Consider the following 21,013-nt stretch of genomic DNA (forward strand, 5'->3'; position numbering starts at 1 on the left):
CAGAAGGCATTTGATAAGGTGCTGCATAAAAGACCTATCCATAAAATAAGGATGCAAAGAGTTAAAATTAATGCATTAGCATGCTAGAGGATTGGTTAACCATCTGAAGGCAAAAAGTTATGATACATGGTTGTTTAATTGATTAACAGTCAGTGGTGAGCAGGGCTCGGTGCTTGATCCACAACTGTTCACGATAAACATTAATGATTTGGTAGCAGGGACTGAGTGTAATGAATTTAATTTTGCTGAGGACACTAAATTGAGTGAAATAGCAAATAGTGCAGTGGATGTGGAGAGTGTGCAGAGAGAAATGGGGTTAGGCTGCTGGAGTACAGTGTTCGTAAATGTAAGGTCATCCACTTTGGAAGGAAAAATAGAAGATTGGATTATTATGTAAATGGTGAAAAATTGCATGGTGTTGTTAAAAGGAATTGAGAATGCTTGTACATGAATCACAAAATGTTGGCTTGCAGGTATAACTGGTTATCACAGAAGAAAATCAAGCGTTGACCTTCATTGCTGGAGGAATTGAAGTTAAGAACAGGGAGGTCCTGCTGCAATTCTACAGAGTACTGGTGAAGCTGCACCTGGAGTACTTCAGGCAGTTCTGATATCCTTATTTGAGAAAAGATGTTCTGGCTTTGGAGGCACTGCAGAGGACGTTCACCAAGTTGCTTCCAGAGATGAAGAGGTTAGTCTCTGAGAAGAGATTGAGTTTCCTGGGACTAGACTTGGTGGAATTCAAAACAATGAGATTTTATGTGATTGCCATAAGAAAGATGCAGAAAAGTTGATTCCACTGGAAGGTGAGACAAGGATGGAGGAAATGCCTTTCACAGAGTAGAGGATTTGTGAAATTCTCTGCCAAAGGAAGAAGTTGAGGCTACCTTATTAAAAATATTGAAGGCACAGCACCTATTTGAGTTCATGGTCAGATCAGCCATGGTCATTGGCGGTGAATTTTCAATGGGCCAAAAAGCCTATACCTACTCCAATTTTTTGTGTTATGGCCCACTGAGTTCCTTCAACTGATGCACCTAAATCTACTAAATTCCTCCATCAAATTGCTATTTGGTCCATATTTCAACAACTACAGTCTCTTGTGTCTTTAATCATGGTTACTCTTTCCATTGCCTCCATGATGAGCATGTTACCACTAAATGTCAATGAGAAATGGAACCTCTGATCGTCACCCATCACCTGAAAGACTAGTGTAACATGCAATTGTCATTGAAACTGACAATCAAATAAATCTCTCAATTTAGGCCAAATCCACTGAGACCCACAAATTCAGTAGACATTCTCTCGCTATTTCTCCAGCTTATGTCACATATTAATCAAGTACCATCATAGTAAACCCTTCATTGTACCTGTCAGCAATTTCTCTTGGCAGTAAGTTTAATTAAATTGCTCATTGAGATAATGGATACCAGGTAAAATAGCAATAAGGACAGTGAAGAGGAAGAAAATTGATGACGATATATTTTTTGACAAAGCCAAGGGAAGGTCATCTTATAGTCGGATATTTTAAACAGAATTATTCAATGCAGCATATGTTCACACAGAAAAGAATGAACTGGAAAAGGGGTTGAATACAAGAGAATTTTTAATGAATTGGAAACTTGTATTTGCATTGACCCAAAATGATATTGTGCAAAATTTAGAAATGCAAGATTTAAAGATTTTTTAAAACTTGAACATTCTCTATGTTAATGTTTTTTTTTAAAAGTCAGCAAAGAGTCAGTTACCAAATGGGAAGAGAATAAGGAGGTGCACAGGGAAACAGGTAAGAGATAACAGGTAGACAGGTGAGAGGGAATGAAACAGGGAAAGATGCAATAGGGTAGCTCTGATAGGAGAAGGAAGGGAAGAAGATAGGGAGCTGGAGGAAGGGAGATAATGGGATGAAGGAGAGACGGAAAGGTGGTAAACAGAAATTGGAGAAGTTGATATTGATGTTGTCTGGTTGGACATTGCTGAGACATGACATAAGGTGTTGCTTCTCCAATATGGAAGGCCTCGTTACCATTTATCTGTTAGCCTGTGTTCCTCTGTTCCTCAAAACTCACCCCCCCCCCACCTTTTTATTCAGGTATCTGCCTTATCTTTAGCACTCCTGAAGAAAGGAAAACATCCACGAACTTTAAATTCAATGGATGGTGCGTGACCTGCAATTTCTCCAGCATTTTTGTGTACGGCACGAGACCCAAGCAACTGCAGATTGTCTTGTTTACCTCAATTTAAAGTTAATTAACTTCACTGAAGAGACCATTTGCGATTTAATTCTGATCTCTGCCTGAGCCCAAAATGAGACTGTGCTGGAATCTGTGCATTATGCAATGAGTATGTTTCATGTCTGCTTCACTAGTCTACTGCAAATAAACCTGACAGTTTGCTTGACCTAAGCCATTATTACTGCAGAATGACGTATTACATCCTAGTTGGAGAATCCTGACTAAGTTGACAGGTTAAAAGGAATATTAGATTACAAGGAATGTGAAAAAATCTCACACAACTATATATTGTCTTTTTTAATACATGAATTCACTGAAGACTAGCTGGAATTTAAATTTCACACAATCATAAATTATAATTAATTTATCAGTGTGAAATCCTCACATTTATATTCTTCCAGCTAGCAGTATTTTCCCATGAGACAATCAATGAGCTTCCGTAGCACAAAACCTCTTACAAGCATTGATGTGCATACATTTATATTTAATTGTGTCCTGTAAATCATTTTTGATCAAGCTGATTTGCAGGCTGTAAATATTAAAGGTAACCACTTTTAAATAAGAATTGCTTTAAATGTATTTGGAAAACGATCACTATTATGAGGAGAAGGCAGGTATTTTATGGTTGTCGATGAATAAATCTGTTGAGATAATAGAAATAATACAGAAGCAAAATCTGAAGTACTTGCTACAATAATCAGGAGTAAGATTTAGGAGTGAAGGTTGTAAAATTCCATAAATCTGTGGAAGTTGGAATCAAAATGTGTGTGTGTGTGTGTGGTTTTGTGTGTGGTGCATGTGTGTGGTGTGTGTATTTTTGTGTGTGTATGTAGTGTGTGTGGTTTGTGGTGTGTGGTTGTGTGTGTGTGTTTTTGTGTGTGTGGTGTTTGTGTTTTTGTGTGTGGGGGGTATGGGGTGTGTGGGTAGTGTGTATTGTGTGTGGTATGGGTGGGTGTGTGATGTGGGTGGGTGTGTGGTGTGGGTGTGTGTGTGTGTATACACACTCACATAAATTATGCATATGTGAAGAGTAGAAGAATGATGAGATTGAAGGTAGGCCCACTTATATGCTGGATCATGTTGAGGTTAAGAAGGAGGAAGTGTTGAATCTTCTTAAAAGCATTAGGATTGTTGTCCTCGGGACTGGACATTATATACCCCAGGTTACTATAGGAGTTAAAAGATTGCTGGGCTTTTAACAATGATCTTTCCTTCCTCCCTTGCCACATGGGAGGTACTGGAGGATTGGAGAATGACAAATATTGTCACCTTGTTTATAAAAGTTAATAAGGAGAATCCTGGCAATTATAGACCAGTGAGTCTTGCGTCAGTGGTGGGAAAACTATTGGAGAGGATTCTTAGGAATGAGATTTATGAGCATTTAAAGAAATATAGACTTCTTGGCCATAGTCAGCACAGTATTATAAGGGTATGTCTCATGATCCCAGTTGAATTTAATGAAAAAGTAATAAAATAAATTGTTTAAGATAGGGTGATATATGTAGTGTGTATGGGATTTGACAAAGTCCCCTATGGTAGACTCATCAGAAAGTCATGAAGCATGGGATTCATGGAACCTTGTTTGTATGGATTTAGAATTTGCTTTCCTGCAGAAAGCAGAGGGTATTTGTGGATGGAACATATTATACCAGGAAATCAATGATGAGTGGAGTTCTTCAGTGATCTGTTCAAGGACCCCAGCTCTTTTGGTTTTTATAAATCACCTGGGCAAAGAAGTAGAGGAATAGGTCAGAAAGTTTGCAGATGACACGGAGGTTAGAGATGTTGCAGTTAGTGTAGAAGGTTGTTGTTGGTTACTACAGGATGCAAAGTTGGGCAGCAAAGTGCCAGATGGAGTTAAATCCATATAAGTGTGAGGTGATGCATTTTGGAAGGTCAAACCTGAAGGCAGAGTAAAGGTTGATGGCAGAATTCTTAACGGTGTGGACAAACAGAGGGACCTTGTGTCCAAATCCAAAGATCTCACAAGTTTGTCTCACAGGTTGATTGGATAGTTAAGAAGGCTTATGGTATACTGGCCTTCATTGGATTGAGTTGAAGCAACAGATCTATAAAACTCTGGTTCAACCACATTTGGAATATTATGTTCAGATCTGGTTGCCTCATTACAGAATGGATGTGAAAACTATGGAGACAGAACAGAGGAGACTTAGCAGGATGATGCCTGAAATGGAGAATGTATCTCATGAGGCAAGGTTAACAGAGCTAGGGTTTTTCTCTTTGGATCAAAGAAAGATGAGAGGTGACTTAATAAAGGTCTACAAAATTATGAGAGGCATAAATAGGGTGGACAGCAAGCACCTTTTTCCCAGGATGAGAGTAGCAAACACCAGAGGACATCTGAACAAGGTGAGGGGAGGAAAATTAAGGGGAAACATCAGGGGTAAGTCTTTTACACAGAGAGAAGTGGGTGCTTGGAATGGTTTTCAGGGATAGTGGTGGAGGCTGGTACAAAAGGGAGATTTGAAAGACAGGCACATGGATACAAGAAAATCAAAGGTTATGGGTATACAGTAGGGAAGATTTGTAGAGCAGGTTTCTATTGGTCGACACAACATCATGGGCCAAAGGGGCTATACTGTGTTGTGATGTTCTATTATCTCTCTCTCTCTTCCTCTCTCTCCCTCTCTCTCTCTCTCTCTCTTTCTCTCCATATATGTGTATACCACATAAACATATCAAGGAGAGTGAGGAATTTAAAGTAGTTAATATAAAGGAAGAAAAAATATTGAGGAAATAAACATCAGGATATAATGACCTACATCCTAGAACTTCAAAAGAGACTGCTGTGTAGATGATGCAATCATTGGTTTTGATCTGTAACCCCCCCCCCACCCCCGCCCTTTATTTTCGGAGAAGTCATTGTAAATTCAAATAAAACCATGCTGTTTGAGGAAGAGAGGGAGAAAATTAGGATCATGAACAGGGGTGCAAATTAAAATACAATTAGACAAAATAAAGATGATTGTATGAAAGGTAAAGTTTTTGATGAATTTGTTAGAGTTAACTGAGGTAACAGCTAACAAAGTAGAAGATGAATGTTTCAAAAAACCTGTGAAAATGAATTGATGAATGCATTACAGATGGTATCTTCAACGAGGACTTCAGTAAAGCCTTCAAAATCCCAAAGGAAGTTCACCAGGCTAATTACTGAAATTAGAATATTATCCTATCAAGAAAAGCTAAGCAGAGTATGTCTATAGAAGAATCTTGAGCAAACTTCAAGATAAAGTACCAGTTGTTTAACACTGAGATACATAGAAATTTATTTTCATAGAGGGTGCATAACACCCAACCCCAACCAACAAATTTTCCCCTGCAACCGCTGCAACCGTGTCTGCCTGTCCTGCATCGGACTTGTCAGCCACAAACGGGCCTGCAGCTGACGTGGACATTTACCCCCTCCCTAAATCTTCATCCGCGAAGCCAAGCCAAAGAAGAAGAAATAGATCACGAAATTTGCAGATGACACTAAAAATGGGGGTGTAGTGGACATTAAAGAAGTTTGCAGCAGAATCCATCTGGAGAAATTATGTGTAAAATGGCAGATTTAATTTCATGCAACAAGTGTGAGGTGTTGTATTTTGGGAGGATGAACTAGGGTAAGACTTGCACTATTAAGAGTCGTTAACTGCAGAGTGCAGCAAAGCAGAAGGATCTGGAGGTACAGATATATAATTCCATGAAAGTGACATGTAGATAAGGTCATCAAGAAAGATTTTGGCACATTGATCTTCATAAAGCAAAGCACTGAGTACAGCTGTTGGATGTTATGTTGAAGTTATGTAAGATATTGGTGAGCCCATGTTTGAAGTATTGTGTGTATTTTTGCTCAACTACTTAGAGGAAAGATGTCAATAAGATAGATAGAGTGCAGAGAAAATTTACAAGGATATTGTCATGACAAAGAGCTGAGTTATATAGGTTTGGGCTTTATTCACTGGAGCATCAGAGAATGAGGGGAGATTTGATAAAGGTATTCAAAATTATAAGGGTTGTAGGTTGGATAAATGGAAACAGGCTTTTCCCACTGAGATTGGGTGAGACACCAAATAGAGATCATGGGTTAAGTGTGAAAGATGAGAGGGTGGTGAGAGCGTAGAACAAGCTGTCAGCATAGGGGATGAATGTGGGTTCACTTTTGATATTTGAGAGAAGATTGGATAGATATATGGATGGAAGAATTATCAAGGGCTATAGTGAGGGGGAAGGTTCATGGGACCAGGCAGAATAAATAGTTGGGCTGAAGGCCCTGTTTCTGGACTGTAGTGTTCAATAATGATTGATGGTGTCCTATTGTCAGGACAAGGTAGGCGGAATGGCCTATTTATCTGCTGCAAGACTCTGTAACATTTAGAATTTCTAAAAACCTTCAATGTGTTTTTATACACTTTATTTAAGATTTAAAACCACAAAACAGACATTTTACAATCTTTCAAATTCAATCCAAATACATGTGTGTGTGTGTGTGTGTGTGTGTATAAAATAAAACAGAATAAACCTTCTACCGCCCACCCTGCCCCCTCCAACCCCTACAAATGCAAGAGTTAAAGAATGGGACACGAGAACTACAACAGGAATACTCACTTTTCAGTATCTTTTAATTTTTTTTTATGTATGAGAGAGAGAGACCTATAAGAGAAAGGAAGTGTTTTAAATTCATATAAATTAATACCAAAATTTTGTAAATATGAGCACCATATTTTTCCAAAATATATGGTATTTATCTCTTATAAGTAATTTTTCTCATGGAATAAACTCAAGACATCCGCATGCCATCTATCCATTCCCAAGTCAATTTCTGACTTCCAAGTTATAGCAATACATTTTCTCGCCATTGCCAAAACAATTTGAACAAATTTCACTTGATACATATTCAATTTTAATTTAGGTTTAACCCCTCTAAAAATAGTATTGGATCCTGTGGAAAATTTACCGAATTTTATAAATGACCTATTTCAAACCAAAAAGGTTTAACTGTGGAACACTGGCAAGTTGAATGTAAAAATGTACCAACTTCTTTTCCACATCTACGACATAAATCTGAATAAGTATGGTTCATTTTATGTAACTTTTGTGGTGTCAAATATAACTGATAAATAAAATTATACTGAACTAGCCCATATCTCACATTTATTGTACTTTTCAACCTTTCTTTACATATCTCAGTCCATTTATATTCATCTATTTGCTTATTTAAATCTACTTCCCATCTATTTATTTATGAATCCCTTCCTTCTAAGCTTTCTTTTGTAATAATTTATACATACTGTATTTGAAATAAATGTCTTTATATCCAGTACATAACAATAATGCTACCTCCATTTCTAAAAAAAACCTTCATTGCTGATATTATATAAGATAATATCAAACTAAGATTAGAGTCATGGAATTAGTTCAAAGTTCAAATTTATTGTCAGAGTACTTAAATCACATATAACCCCGAGATTCTTCTTCCTTTAGGCTAAACAGAATTTCTAACTGTAAACTGTATTCAAGAAGAAAGAAATAAAAACAAACTGACTACAAATACAGAAAATAAATTTCCAGTAATAAATAAGGAGCAAAGTAAGAGTCTTTAAATGTGACTCTGAATGAGTCTGTTGTTCATGAATCTATTAGTAGAAGAAAATTATGGGTCATTTTCAAACTCTCGATTAATAATTAGGAGGATATCTCAAAGATTCATCCACAGGCCTAGATATTGATGGTGGTGAAGTTATGGGTGGGAGAAACTGAGCATAATGTGTCTTGATTTTCTGATGATGCAAGGCAAGGTGAGATATTAAACTGTGAACATGTCTCAGATTATTGTGATATTGGCAAATTGAATATGTAGGGTGAAGTGAAATTAGCCACTGTGTTTTAAAGTACAGCATGTAGAATTTTTTTTTAGAAATGTGAGACGCTTGATATTATTTAAGAATCACAGAAAGTTAACATTTAGATGGGACGTAATTAAGAATTTAATCTGTGGCTTGGGGTACAAGGATAATGAAGGTGATATTAAGGATGCTACTAAGTATATATTTGATCACCATATTATTGAGCTGTATTCATGGTTTAAAATTATGCAATTAAGCTGTGCAATGTTTGAGTGAGGAGGCTGACATGCCAGAATAATGTACCGGTAAATATCTTCCCTCAAATTTTTAAAGAATCAGTGGAAATTTTGCTTTCTAAAATTCTTAAAAATCTTGTTAGAGTAAATGTTGAGAGGCTAAGTGCCCAGGATGGTTATCGTCTCCAACAAGGGTTGGTAATCTAAGATGGCTGAGGTTGGTCATTTGTTGAGTTTAGAGATAGAGTAATAAGGAATTCAGGGACATAGGCTGAAGAAGGAAAGCAAACATGCTCTTGCAAAAGCCTAACCCTAACCCTAATGTATAGACAATGTTAGTTCCTGATTATTGCATGAAAAGGAATCCACATAAACAGGTCAGAAAAGATAGTTTCAGGTTTCGTATTTGAAATGAAACAAAAGTCAATGTTTTTTTGAATTTCTCCTGCAATTATATATGATTTCAGCAATGAGATACAAGAGCGTGGTCTGTTCAAGTCAATGTAAAATATACAGTAGCTTTTCTTGAAGGTGACCAGGAAGTATCTTAGCCAATAATCCTCCTCCAACTAATACAATCAAGCGCGCCACTGAATTTGATTCACGGTGCACTACTTGGTATAAAGCAGATTACAGGGAAGTGTAAATGAGAATTTGAGACAGGAGCTCAAAGGTCATGACCTCTCAATTACCTTGGTGCCATAAAGCACATTGTGGATAAAAGCGTGGCTGAAAGTGGTGAAGGAGGGAGAATTTTAGATTCCTGAAACATTTTGACTTTGATAGTTCTGGGAGGGCATCAAAACAGGTATAAATCAATATCCTTCAGGGAAAATACACTGATTCCTTTGGAAAAGATTTGGTTTTTCATTGCAGCAAGGTGAGAAATTGACCGCAGAAATGGATGCAGAAGGTCAGAGTTTAGTAAACGTAGAGAAAACAAAAATTGGAACAGGAAACAAAATTAGTTCTGTGGTGCTTACTGTTATATAGTTGCAAAAACCCATGAAATGAAAGACAATGTTTGAGTGTTGAAGATGTGCATGTGGGTGCATGATACCATGGCTAATACTGCAATGAGATTCAAGGATGGGCAGGAATAGCTGCTTATCACTTCTGGTTGCAGGATTTGCAGATGAGTGAGAGGCAGGTAAAAATTACAGGGCTCTGTTGCTTCAGAATTCATTAATATCTGTGAGGAGGGATGGCATAGCATATGGGTTGAAATGAAGAACAAAAGTAAAGGAAATCACATTCGCTGCATATATATTATAAATGTAGACATTCAGCACAATAAAACAAGCACATGCTTGTATAAAATATAAAATATAAAAATTTATAAAATAAGCTCATGCCTCCAAAATATCCCAATGAGGATACAACCACCATACGTTTGGAAGGGTGAGTGGAAACCGGAACACACAGAGAAAACCCACACTGGCACCAGGAGAACGTACAAAGTCTGTACAGGCAGAGCTGAATTTTATCCTGGGTCATTGGTGCTGGAATATCATTACACAAACTGTGCTGGGGCAAAAACATGCAGCAGGTCTCTTGGAAATGTAAAAGTAACTCGGCACTGAAATAGGATTACAGCTAACTTAATATTATTAACAGGGACAGTGACAATATAAAAGCATTTGAAGGTGTAAAATTAATAAAATAGTTATAAAAGAACATAACTAATCAGAATGAGCCATGCCCAATCAGGGACAAAGCGGTACCAGACTTAAACTGGACATGGAGGAAGAAGAGTAGGAAAGCTTTTTGGAAGAAGCAATCAGGATTGTTAGATTTCCCAAAACTAAGGAGAAATTAGGCTGGAGTTAAAGTTCTAAATTGGTGTAAGGCAGAGATGTGATTTTGGACTGGATACAGCATCTTGAAAACCGTAGGAATCAGCATTCAAGGAAGAACGTTGTTTGCAATGAGGAAAAAAAAAGAGGAGTACTCAAATCCAGGCCACAACGGTAGCTCATAAGTCTACGGTCTAAAAAAACAAATGTGTGACAATGCCATTAACTTGCTCTCCTCCATCTTGCACATTGCAGCGGGAAGTACACTGCCATTTCTTTCTTGCCGCTGGGTCAAAAACTTGCAATTGCCTGTCTAGCAGAACCAATGCAGTGCCTTCAACAAATAAAGTTGTGATTCACCAACAACTTCAAACTAATTGCTGATGGATAGAAAATGTTGGTCAAAAGTGAAGTTGCATTAATTAATTGAAGGCTTGGGTCTTCTTGTCACTATAATCCTCTTGTAATTGCAGTCCTTAATCTCCATATAATTAGCAAAATCATCTAGATGATCCACATTTCCCATATGGACACAGTCGGTTTGTATGCCCCACAGTTCTTTCTCAGTCATGGATGCCTCTTGTTTTGCTTAGAAATGTTGTTCTTTGATGCTGTTATCCTTCACTGATGAGTCAATTTGCAATTATATGCTTGGAATATTCAGCTGCACATCTCATCTGCCATCCTCATTTGAGGCAGTATTAGTGTTAGCTAGCCGACTGGTCCCCACAAATTTTTGATGAGACAAGAAATGGTGTTAAAATAACCAAGATGAAAGCCTTTGCACTTGCTTCTACTGTGGAAGTTGTGCTGTCATTTGAAATGCTGAAACTTCAACAGATGCACTCACAGATTTTAATAAAGATGGTGCATAGCCTTAGATTCTTCTTGCCCAGTACAGTTGATTTGTCTCATTTCCAGTTTATTACTACAAATAACAAGGGAGTTCCCTGCTTCTGTCCATTCAGCAGAGGACTTTCTTTGAGCTCACTTACAATCCCAGGAAGACTTCTCTTTCATGCTTCCTCTCCCTGCCAGCCCCCAGATCCTGATATCATTTTATCCTTGATGCCTCAGGGGTCATTATTTGATTCAATGATTTCATCATTACTTCATTTTGCCTTGCAACAGCATCATTTTGTCATTTAATCCATGATACTCTTCGCACAATTACAAATTATAGCAAATTGCTGTTTTCTGTGCCCTGGGTGTGTAGTTTGCCGAAAAGCCAGTCCATTTATACTTTTGTTTTCTCTGCATAAATGCACTCAAATGTGTGCAGCATTCTCTAATGCATTTGCTCTTCTAAACATTTTTCTTTTTAACATAACTCTGACACTGCCTGATTATCTCTTTTTTAAAGCTTCTAACTTATGTAATAGTTATTTACAGATTCAACATTTTCAGTTTGTCAGATCAATGTTCTGAGACCCATAAGACTAAAATTTAAGGTCCAGAGTTCCAGGGATTGCATTCTATCTCATACTCTTTCCTATCAGATTTCTGTCCTTTGAAAATTAAACTTCCACCTCCCCACCACTGTGTATGTGTCATTTGTCAGCTCAATATATCAATATATATCCTCAAAAATCAATCTTTCCAAGTTGTCTTCTGCTTAGTGTCTAATCCATTTGTTTTGTGAATTGCCTTGGCATTTTCCACAACATTAGATATACTTCGGGCAGACTATTGTATTCTTCTGAACCTTAAAGCTTTTGAACTGCCAAAATTCTACTAAATCATCTATTTTTAATTACATTGTAGTTAATTAGTTGAGAGTAAATGTGATTTCACACCAAAACCATAACAAGTCCTTCCAGAGCTAGAACTGGAACTTGTTCCCACTTCTTAAAGGATCTCAGCATTACAGGAAATGTCTGCATATTATCTGATTATTAATTACTGCTTCTGTTTCTATTTAACTATTATTATTATCATCTTGAAATAGAAAGGAAAGCTACATGCATGTTGGCTATTTCATGGAACATGTTTATTTTTAAGGATCTTGAAGCCTTGCATCACATTTGTGAGATTGAGCCTTCCTGTTGCCCACTGCACTCAGACACAGATCCTTTTGATGTGCTGTGAAACAGCAGGACGTCAGCAAGGAGATGTCAAGCTTTCTTTAAGATTCACCCTGGATTAAAAACAGAGTCAATCATAGTTTTTTTAGACTGCAGGCACATAATGGAACAATCAAGGAATTTTGCTGCTCCATGGGCTGTCAAAAAAGGAATGTGCAGGAATTTTGTGTCAATTCCTGCACTGCAATTTATCCTGCAGGACCCCTACAACTTTTTGGAAGCAGCCTGCAGTGTAAATCGTACCGGAAAAATTTGTTGACGGTTATCCACTCTACTGCACGTCCAACCACCGGGACTGTTGCACTCAGGTACTTGCAGTCTAAAAAGATGCCCAGTATAAACAATCACATGGGCAGTAATGATGTTATTTTTTTCTGTGATTTTCTTGACATTGCAGTCTGAAAACCATAATTAATGCCTGTTCAAAAATCAGGTTCCAAGATTCTTGTTCTTCCTATGTAATCCTCTTCCTGATAACTTCAAGTAACACCTTACCATTTGTGGTACAATTCCTGCACTTCAATTATTTTTGCATATACTCTCCTTTCTTTCCTGATACTGATACAAGTGCCAGCTTTCTTCATTCATTTTCCTTTCCTAAATGTATTCCTGAAAATCTTAATGAAGTTCTTGATCATGAGGACTCTTGAAATTCGAACATTTCTTCATAATATCACTGAACTGAAAGTTCATAGGCTTGACTCTGTGAATTAGGAAGTTTCTATTGGGCCAGCAGTAGGAATTCTGCAACTGGACTAAGCATCACATGGCTGAATAGTCAAAGTATGAGAAGTGCAAGGGTGTAGGGCATTGAGTAAGAATATGATCAGGCTCAGTAGTACAGTCAAGTTCCTTCACTAAATGTGTTTTATGAACAATATTAACAGAATATTTCACTGGGCTATTTAGAGGCCAAATGATGGACACCAACTAGGTCCAAAAAATTTTTAAAAAGAGAAAGAGACCAAAAATGTCTAAATTATTCATGGTTTTACTTCATATTGTATCTAAGTACTGTCTGAGTTGCCTGCTTACTGCACATGAATCTCCCAGCTGGAAGAAGAAGTTAGTTTTTTTTTACACAGCTGCTGTGTTTCAGGAAATGATTCCCATTTTCCCGGAACACATGCTGTGTAAAAAGCTCGGAACGTGAATGAGGGTGCCGATCCCATTTTGACATTTTACCTTCTAGACCCCTTGTCAATTTCCCAGAATGCTTGCAGTCTAAAGCAAAGTGCAGGCGTTCCGTGAACAACGGGAATAGGACGTTTCCGCAGTGGCGTTGCAAGTCCTGCCTCTTACCGCACTTATGGTATGCTGTCTAAACTCACGTAAAGAAAAAAAGATTCAGAGTTTTGGTTGTTTGCGCGTGAACGACCAATGCTGAGATGTCGGACATTCTCCAGACTGATAAAGACTACTAAAAAGCAGATTCTTAGTTCCACTAGAGGACAAGGGTACATTATGAATTGCAATACACTTATTTGCAACAAGTTTTTGGGTGAATAATTATACCATACTAATGCAGGATTTGTAATGAATTCCTCCTCCCCTTCACCAAAAGCAGAACAGACAAAACAATTGGCAATGAAGTACATACCTGTCAATCAAGTTAGGGTTATTTTCTCCCAGGATGTCCAAATATATCATTTAGCTTTGGGTAAGCTGTTTGGTAATAGATAAAAGTTTTATGTTGTTTTTGAGAACGCACTTGTAATCACTTTTTTCTTTCTCCTGGTCCAAATCTCCATTATTTAGTGAACCCAAGAAGCCAGTACACATAACATCCAATCAGTCTTCTCTATCGGTCAACCTTTCTCCTTTCATTCTGTGAGATGTTTACTTTGGTGATGCCACCATTGTCTGACTGAGGTGTTTGCAATTTAAGGTGCTGTATTCATATTTTATTATTGTATTAGCATTTTCAAAGCAACTTTGAACTCCTTGAAGTTTTGTAATTCCAGATTGTAAATTAAGTTTTTGTTTCCCATGGGAGGAATTCTCCTTCAATTGGGGGGGAAAAGGAAAATTGAAATGTACTTAAATAGAAGCACATCAGTTTCATGGAAAAACACCATTTTAATTTTCCTGGGTTACTGGCAGAATAGAAATCGATAAAAGGATATTGAAAAGAGGTATATTAAAAAAACCAAAGTAATCATTAAAAACCCAAATGGCACCATATTATTTGACCTGTAAAATTGATGATGCCTGATTCTGGATGTTCTGTGATACTGAACTGACCAAGGAGTAATATTTAACAAATGTCTTTCACCTGTTTTCAGCAACTTTTTGTGCTATTGTGCCAAACATGAAAAATATATGTTTACCTTAACAATTTCATTTTAAAGTTGACAGATTGTTAACCCATCTGATTATCATTTTTAATGAATGTTGGAGAATTTGATTATCTCTTTCAGCAGTACCTCGAGATGGTCTAATATAATTTATAGCATTTCTTTCCTGTCTTAAATGTGCTAATAAATCGATGCAACCAATGAACATAAAGTGAATGAGTGTGAAAAACAGCTTGTTAAATCCTTTGCCACCTCAAATTTGGTCTCTTGATTTTTACCTAGATTAAGTTTCCCTGTAATATTCTTCCCTGGTTTTAATCTGGGCCTGAATTTTTTTAAAATAAATTTCCCAGTAAGTTTGAAATAAATTAATTGAAGATGGGCTCCCCTGATGTCTCAGTTAAAAGGACCACGAACAAGTGTTAAACTGAGTCATGCATATCAGGAAGGTCCCACATTCAATCCCCAGGCTGATCTCAGCTTTAGTTCTCCAATTTGCCTCAGCACCCTTAGGCTACCAAGAGGAAAATTAATCTCAGGTTCATGCTGATGAACTCTAACGTGCTGTAACGTGTGTGTGCAGGGACAGGATCAGACTTAACTGCAGTGCACCCCACACCCCCATCATTTACCATCCAGGATCACATGCAACTCATGAGCACTTGAATGAGGCGTATGGTAAACACCAGATATCAAGTCAGCATCTATAAAGGAAGGAAAGATAAACTTGAAGGTTTAAGATCTGAAATTGATGAAAGGCATCCAAGTGACAATAATCAGAGGTCAATGAATAAGGTTTTGGGAGCAGAAATTCAATAAGTTTTATTACCTATTCTATTTATTCCAAATGTTTTATACATTGTCTTTATTTCTAGTTACCATCTATCTCTAACATGCAATTTATTCTTTTGCAACTTAAACAAACAAGACATTTGAGGCAGACAGATATTCGACTGTGCGGAGCATCACAGCTGAGTCCAATTCTGTCCTCGACTGATCTTGAACCATTCACACTTTCCAGCAGGAGTTATTGGATAACAATCAAGCAGGAACCCTCCTTAGCTCAAGGTACTGAGGCCTATTGTAGTGTCCTTACTACCATCCCAGCTGAGACCAGACACTTTTTGTTTAAAAATTTGAAAGAACCTTCATTTGCAGTTTCATGCAGATTTTCAGAACAAATCCATTCAAAATAACAATGAATAAAATTTTAATTTTGTCACTTCATGCATCTGAAAATGCACTATAATGGCAATGTTCGTTTTTTTAAACTAAGCCTAAAAAGGATGCCCACATTCCTTCAACCGACTGTTTTCATGGCATGCACACTTATTTCCAATTCCTGTTCCCCATGTTGTTCATCTGCATTGCAATTCTAATTCCAAACGAATTCCCTTTGGTACAATTATGTCCAGACCAGAGTTTTAGCTCTACCTGTTGTATATTGGAATCTTTCTGTCTTACCTACCTTTCTCTCCCTGCCCTATTCCTCTGAATGGGTTTCTTCAGTGAAGGCCGGATGGTGGTCCTTTCCCTGGTTATGGGTTTGACAGAACAGGATGACTTTGCAAATATTCCCGATCTGCAGACCAGCAACAGCCAACAAAACCAAGGCACGCAGTCAGACAAAAGGTACGAATCTGACAAAAAGGAGCAGAGAAATTATTGCAGTCTAAATTGAAACGATCATATAACCAAAAAAAAATGAGAGTGTGTTGTCGGAAAATTAAGGAGAAACAGTGAATGTGCATAGGTGTGAGAGCAAGCTTTGGTACAAGTAATATGAGAAGTACGTGCGGATGCCTTGAGAATGTGGAAACAGTTCTATGTGTCTATACTTTCTTAAATGTGTTAAACAAAAACACGATCAGTATTTTAACTTCCAAACACGGTCATTCTGGGTTTGAATTAGTATTAGTTGCATTACTAAAGGTCTGAAGTAGAAGCTAATGCTCAGTTTAAAAACAAACAATGAAATTGCGTCAATCTAGGAAATAGCCCCAAAAATCCATTAAATGACAATTTTTAGACAACCATAATTCTAATCCTATACATTAAAATTCTCACTTACCATGTCTGTGAAGTGCAAAACTACTGTACCTTGAATGGGGTGGAAGCTAACTTTTTATGTTCTATTTAATTTTTTTTGGAACCTGATATTTTTTTTACATTTTTTTATTTTTCACACTGTGAACCATATCAATCAAAATACATACAAACATTTCCCTCTTAAATTTACACAGTGGCATTTTCTCCCCTTTTTCCCCCCTACCTACTTTTTCACTTTCTCACATGCCCAAATTGTATGTTCTATTGTTCCCATTTCCTTCTTACAGCGAAAACATCTATCTGATAATGTTGGATCCCATTTTTTTAACTCTTGGGGTGTGATATATAACCTGTGTAACCAGTTATACTGTATCATATGTTACCTTGTGTTTATTCTTCATAATTCCAGAGCATAACTTTTCCCATGTTTCATTTTTTATCTTTTATGTTTACATCTTTTTCCCACTTTTGTTTGGATTTATAGCTTATTTCATCATTTTCTTTCTCTTGCAGCTTGATGTACATGTTTGTTATAAATCTTTTTACATCATTGTTTCTGTAATCACATTTAAAAGCTGCTTCCTTCTGTTAATCTCAGTTTGTTTCCCAATTTATCCCTCAAGTAGGCTTTCAGTTGATGATATGCAAACATTGTACCATGAGTTATTCCATATTTGTACTTCATTTGTTCAAAAGATAATAAATTATTTCCCAAAAAACAATTTTCTATTCTTTTACTTCCTTTTCTCTCCCATTCTCTAAAGGAAAGGTTATCTATTGTGAAAGGGATTAGCTGATTTTGCGTCAATAATAATTTTGGTAGTTGGTAATTTGTTTTTTTTTCCTTTCTAAGTGAATCTTCTTTCATATATTGAGTAAATGATGCAATGCTGGTGAGCTTTTATATTGTACCAGCTTTTCATCCCACTTATAAAGTGTATGTTCCAGTACCTTCTCCCCTATTTTATATAGTTCTATCTTAGTCCAGTCTGGTTTTTCCCTTGTCTGATAAATACCTTAATTGTGATAAATACCTTAATTTCTAACGTTTGGTAACTGCAAACCACCTTGATTGTACCTCTCTGTTAATTTATCTAACGTTACCCTCGGTTTCCCCCCTTTCCACAAGAATTTCCTTATTGTTCTCTTTTAGTTCATTAAAGAATTTCTCTGTTAAGGGAATTGGTAATGATTGAAATAAAGAATTACCACTAACATTGATAGGGATAATTAAAATGAATCTCTTCCCAAGAAACTTGATCTTTGATTCACTTTTTCTGCTTTTCTCTTCTGATCCGTTACATTTTTTTCACTACATTCTGCTGGAGAAATTGTGCTGATTCCCATAATTTCACCATCTTTATCAAAGATATATCCTCACCTAAGTCATAGCCTTTCCCAACAACTTGATGTCTTTTCCATCCACCCCTAACAATTGCAAACATTTTCTTTAACCATCATTTATTAACAATTATCTGCTCACAATGTGCTCCATAACACCACAAATTTATATCTAGCCCTGAAGTAATATTAGGGTGCTCTCAATTGGCAAGAAACCATCGTGGATTTATCTACACTTATTCCAACATTTTTACACAGTCCATCTTTATAACTCTTTTTGGTCGACATTTTATTAAACATGATATTTTCCTCATGAATAGCTCAGCAACTATTTATAGTTCTCCCCCAAATGATTAAGCCTTGGTTTGGTGGTGGTTCATTTTTTTAACTAATGCTACCCGCAACATTTTTTCTTGCATTCCGTTCTGATTTTTCAGATTGGCCTCCTGGTATGGATTTTCATGGAAAAGTGGTCAGAAATTGCTGTAGAATATATCAGTTAAATCCTTCATGGTGTCCTGCTCTTTGTGGCTTTGCAGTTTGGAGTGTCCTAAGTATATTGAATTGATTATTTCTCTCTTTGAAGTACAGAAAGAGGCTTTCCGTTTTGATCTGTGTAATTCACCATTAAGTCTGAAGCATTGGCCAAGTTGCTAGAGATTTTTTTTATGTCCAGTATGACCATAAGTTTATCACATACCTTATCCCAGGGGTTGGGAAAGAATTAGTGGTCCAATTAGTCTACCATGACTGGTACACGGAACTGGTAATTTGATATCCTGTTTACTGATGAATAAAGTAATCAAGGACGTCATATCCAGCATGTCAGACGGCGTCCTGTGGAGAGATTCCCACTTCATATTTGCATCATCAGCATTTTTTTGTTTTCAACATTTCATGTTAGTTCTTTAGGGGCAAGTCATGAATGACAAATGCAATAATTTAGAGTAAATTACAGCTTTAGTATGCAACAATGTAGCTTGTTAAGCCATGTGACTAAGGGCAGCTTTTCTCCCTCTTCTCTTTCCCTCATAGTGGGTTAGTCAGAACAAGGTGACTTTGCAAACCCATTCATCCATTTCATGAAGTTGGTCCACTTCGACAACATGAACAGTCTTTCTTGGGGCAATTATAATGATGCAACATTACTCTCCTCAAGGCCTACAAATCTCAATGAAGCGTATGCCTAAAATTGCCTATTCTTTCGATGCAATCCTCCTGGATGTTGCAACCATCTGAGAGGGTGGCAGAACTTGTGGCTTTGAGTTGATTTCCCTTTAGAATGATAGAATGGCTGCAGCAGAGAAAAGGACAGTTTTGTCCTTGGTCTAAGTCTGCTCCCATGAGAACTGCATTAATTCCATTCCCTTGCTCTTTTGCTAGAGCCCTGCAAATTATATTCTCTCAAGAGTTAATTGAATTCCCATTTGAAGGCACAAATTTGCTCCTTCCAACACTCTTACAGGCAATGAATTCTTCATTAAAACTATCCTCTGCATAAAATATAAAAGTCTTTCCTTTATATCTTTTATCTGAATATTTATTGATGGTTCATGGACCTTAAACCATCTGTTAATATGAACAATTTATCTCTACTAAGAAACCCAGACATGATTCAATCAAACTCCTTTGTTCAAAGCAGAACAATCATTATTGTGTCAGAGAAATTTCATAGCTGAAAATTCTCATCAAAGGTTTTTGTAAATCCTTCCTCTGCCTCTTCTGGGATCTTCACAATTTTCCTGCTAGAATGGTAACGAGAATTCAAAAACTAATATTTTGTACCAGTTAAGTGCAACTATGTTTTCCCTGCATTTCACAGTTAACATTTATATATGAATCCCAGGATCCTGTGCATTTTACTACACTCTCACAACATGTTATTTCATTTTCAAAGATATTTCATATGCACACCTCTGCGCTGAACATTTTTTTAGAACTGTGACATTCAGTATATATTGTTTTTCATTCTTTCTGCCAAAGTGCTTCACTTTTTGATCAAAGGTGTTACATTTGTCATTTTCTAGTCCTCAGGTACTGTCTACATCTAGAGAGGATAGGATAATTATGTTAGCCTCTTGGTAACATTCATTTTCACTTTACAAAGCAACTAAGGGTGTATTCCATCTAGATGTGGTAACTTATTTACTTTAAATATAGTTCACACCTTTTTTTTAACTCCATTCATTATCTTTACATCTCCCTTTTTTACTGAGATTTTAACAATATTCTCGTCCTTGATAAAAAACTCATTTGATGTTCCAGGTTTACCATCTGATGCTGCATCATCTTTCTTCCTAATCCCCAAAGCCCTCCTCTTTATACCCTGTTACACTTCAAAATGTCTCTGTTTTAAGTTACTTATCTTTCCCTATTCATATTCTCCCTTAGTTCATTTTCTTTTCTTTCTCACTTTCCTCCCTTAGTTTTCTGTATTCACCTTGGCTCTCACTCACAGTTATTTTTCTGGCACATGTCTTACTCCCTTTTTTTCTTTCTCTAGCTTCTGCATCTCCAGTGTAGGAGCTCTGCCCTTGGTTCTCCTACATTGACCCTTCCCCTTTGTGGGAACACAGCTGTTCTCCACCTGAAACGTTGTTCACTACAGTTGTATATACTAGCAATGGGTTCTGCAGTATCCAAGTCAAACCCTTTCTCATTCTATTGAGGTTAGCCCACCTATAATTGGAATCCAAATTTGGATTTCTCCCTATTTCTTTTTTAAATTTATGATAAGATAAACACTGCTTCCCAAATGCTTTCCCCTTGACCTTGCGTCTGTTTGGCACACCTCATTCTACACACCCATCTTCAACAGCATTTTCCTCTTCATTGGTTTGGAAATAACTGTTCACAGAAGATCTCGAGAACACATGCTGTAAAGTCCTCTCCTATCCTGCCCTTTACTCCATTATTAATTCTGACAAGGTTGGAATAATTGAAGTTGCACAACATTGCCACACTATTTTTTCGTGGCTATCTTAACAAATACAGTCCAAGTATCTTTAGGAATTGCTTAATAGCAATGAAATTTGAATCTTCATGGTTGAAGTGAAGAACAAAATGAAGAGGAGGAGGTGTGAGTGCCATTTTGCAACTTAATGAACATGTCAGGCTAGGGAGATCAAGC

At 36.9% G+C, this 21,013-nt stretch overlaps 1 protein-coding gene and 1 long non-coding RNA gene across 3 annotated transcripts in view; one reads left to right on the forward strand and one right to left on the reverse strand.

Moving 5' to 3' along the window:
* syt7a (synaptotagmin VIIa) overlaps positions 1 to 21,013 on the forward strand; it is a 519,290-nt gene that overhangs the window by 441,324 nt on the left and 56,953 nt on the right. The window contains exon 7 of one of the 2 annotated variants that reach the window (XM_069899030.1): positions 16,003 to 16,125. The exons of the other annotated variant lie outside the window; for it this stretch is intronic. Within the exon in view, the coding sequence (XP_069755131.1) occupies positions 16,003 to 16,125 (123 nt within the window). The remainder of the gene's footprint in view (positions 1 to 16,002; positions 16,126 to 21,013) is intronic. 2 annotated transcript variants of the gene reach the window in all.
* Positions 13,797 to 19,924, reverse strand: LOC138743545 (uncharacterized). Its single transcript, XR_011344947.1, has 3 exons — positions 19,798 to 19,924; positions 15,962 to 16,133; positions 13,797 to 13,861 (listed from the first exon to the last, which is right to left on the reverse strand). It is a non-coding gene; the product is annotated as an uncharacterized lncRNA (long non-coding RNA).

Source organism: Narcine bancroftii, chromosome 1 (assembly GCF_036971445.1).
Source record: "Narcine bancroftii isolate sNarBan1 chromosome 1, sNarBan1.hap1, whole genome shotgun sequence".
In the NCBI taxonomy this organism is placed as follows: Eukaryota; Metazoa; Chordata; class Chondrichthyes; order Torpediniformes; family Narcinidae; genus Narcine; species Narcine bancroftii.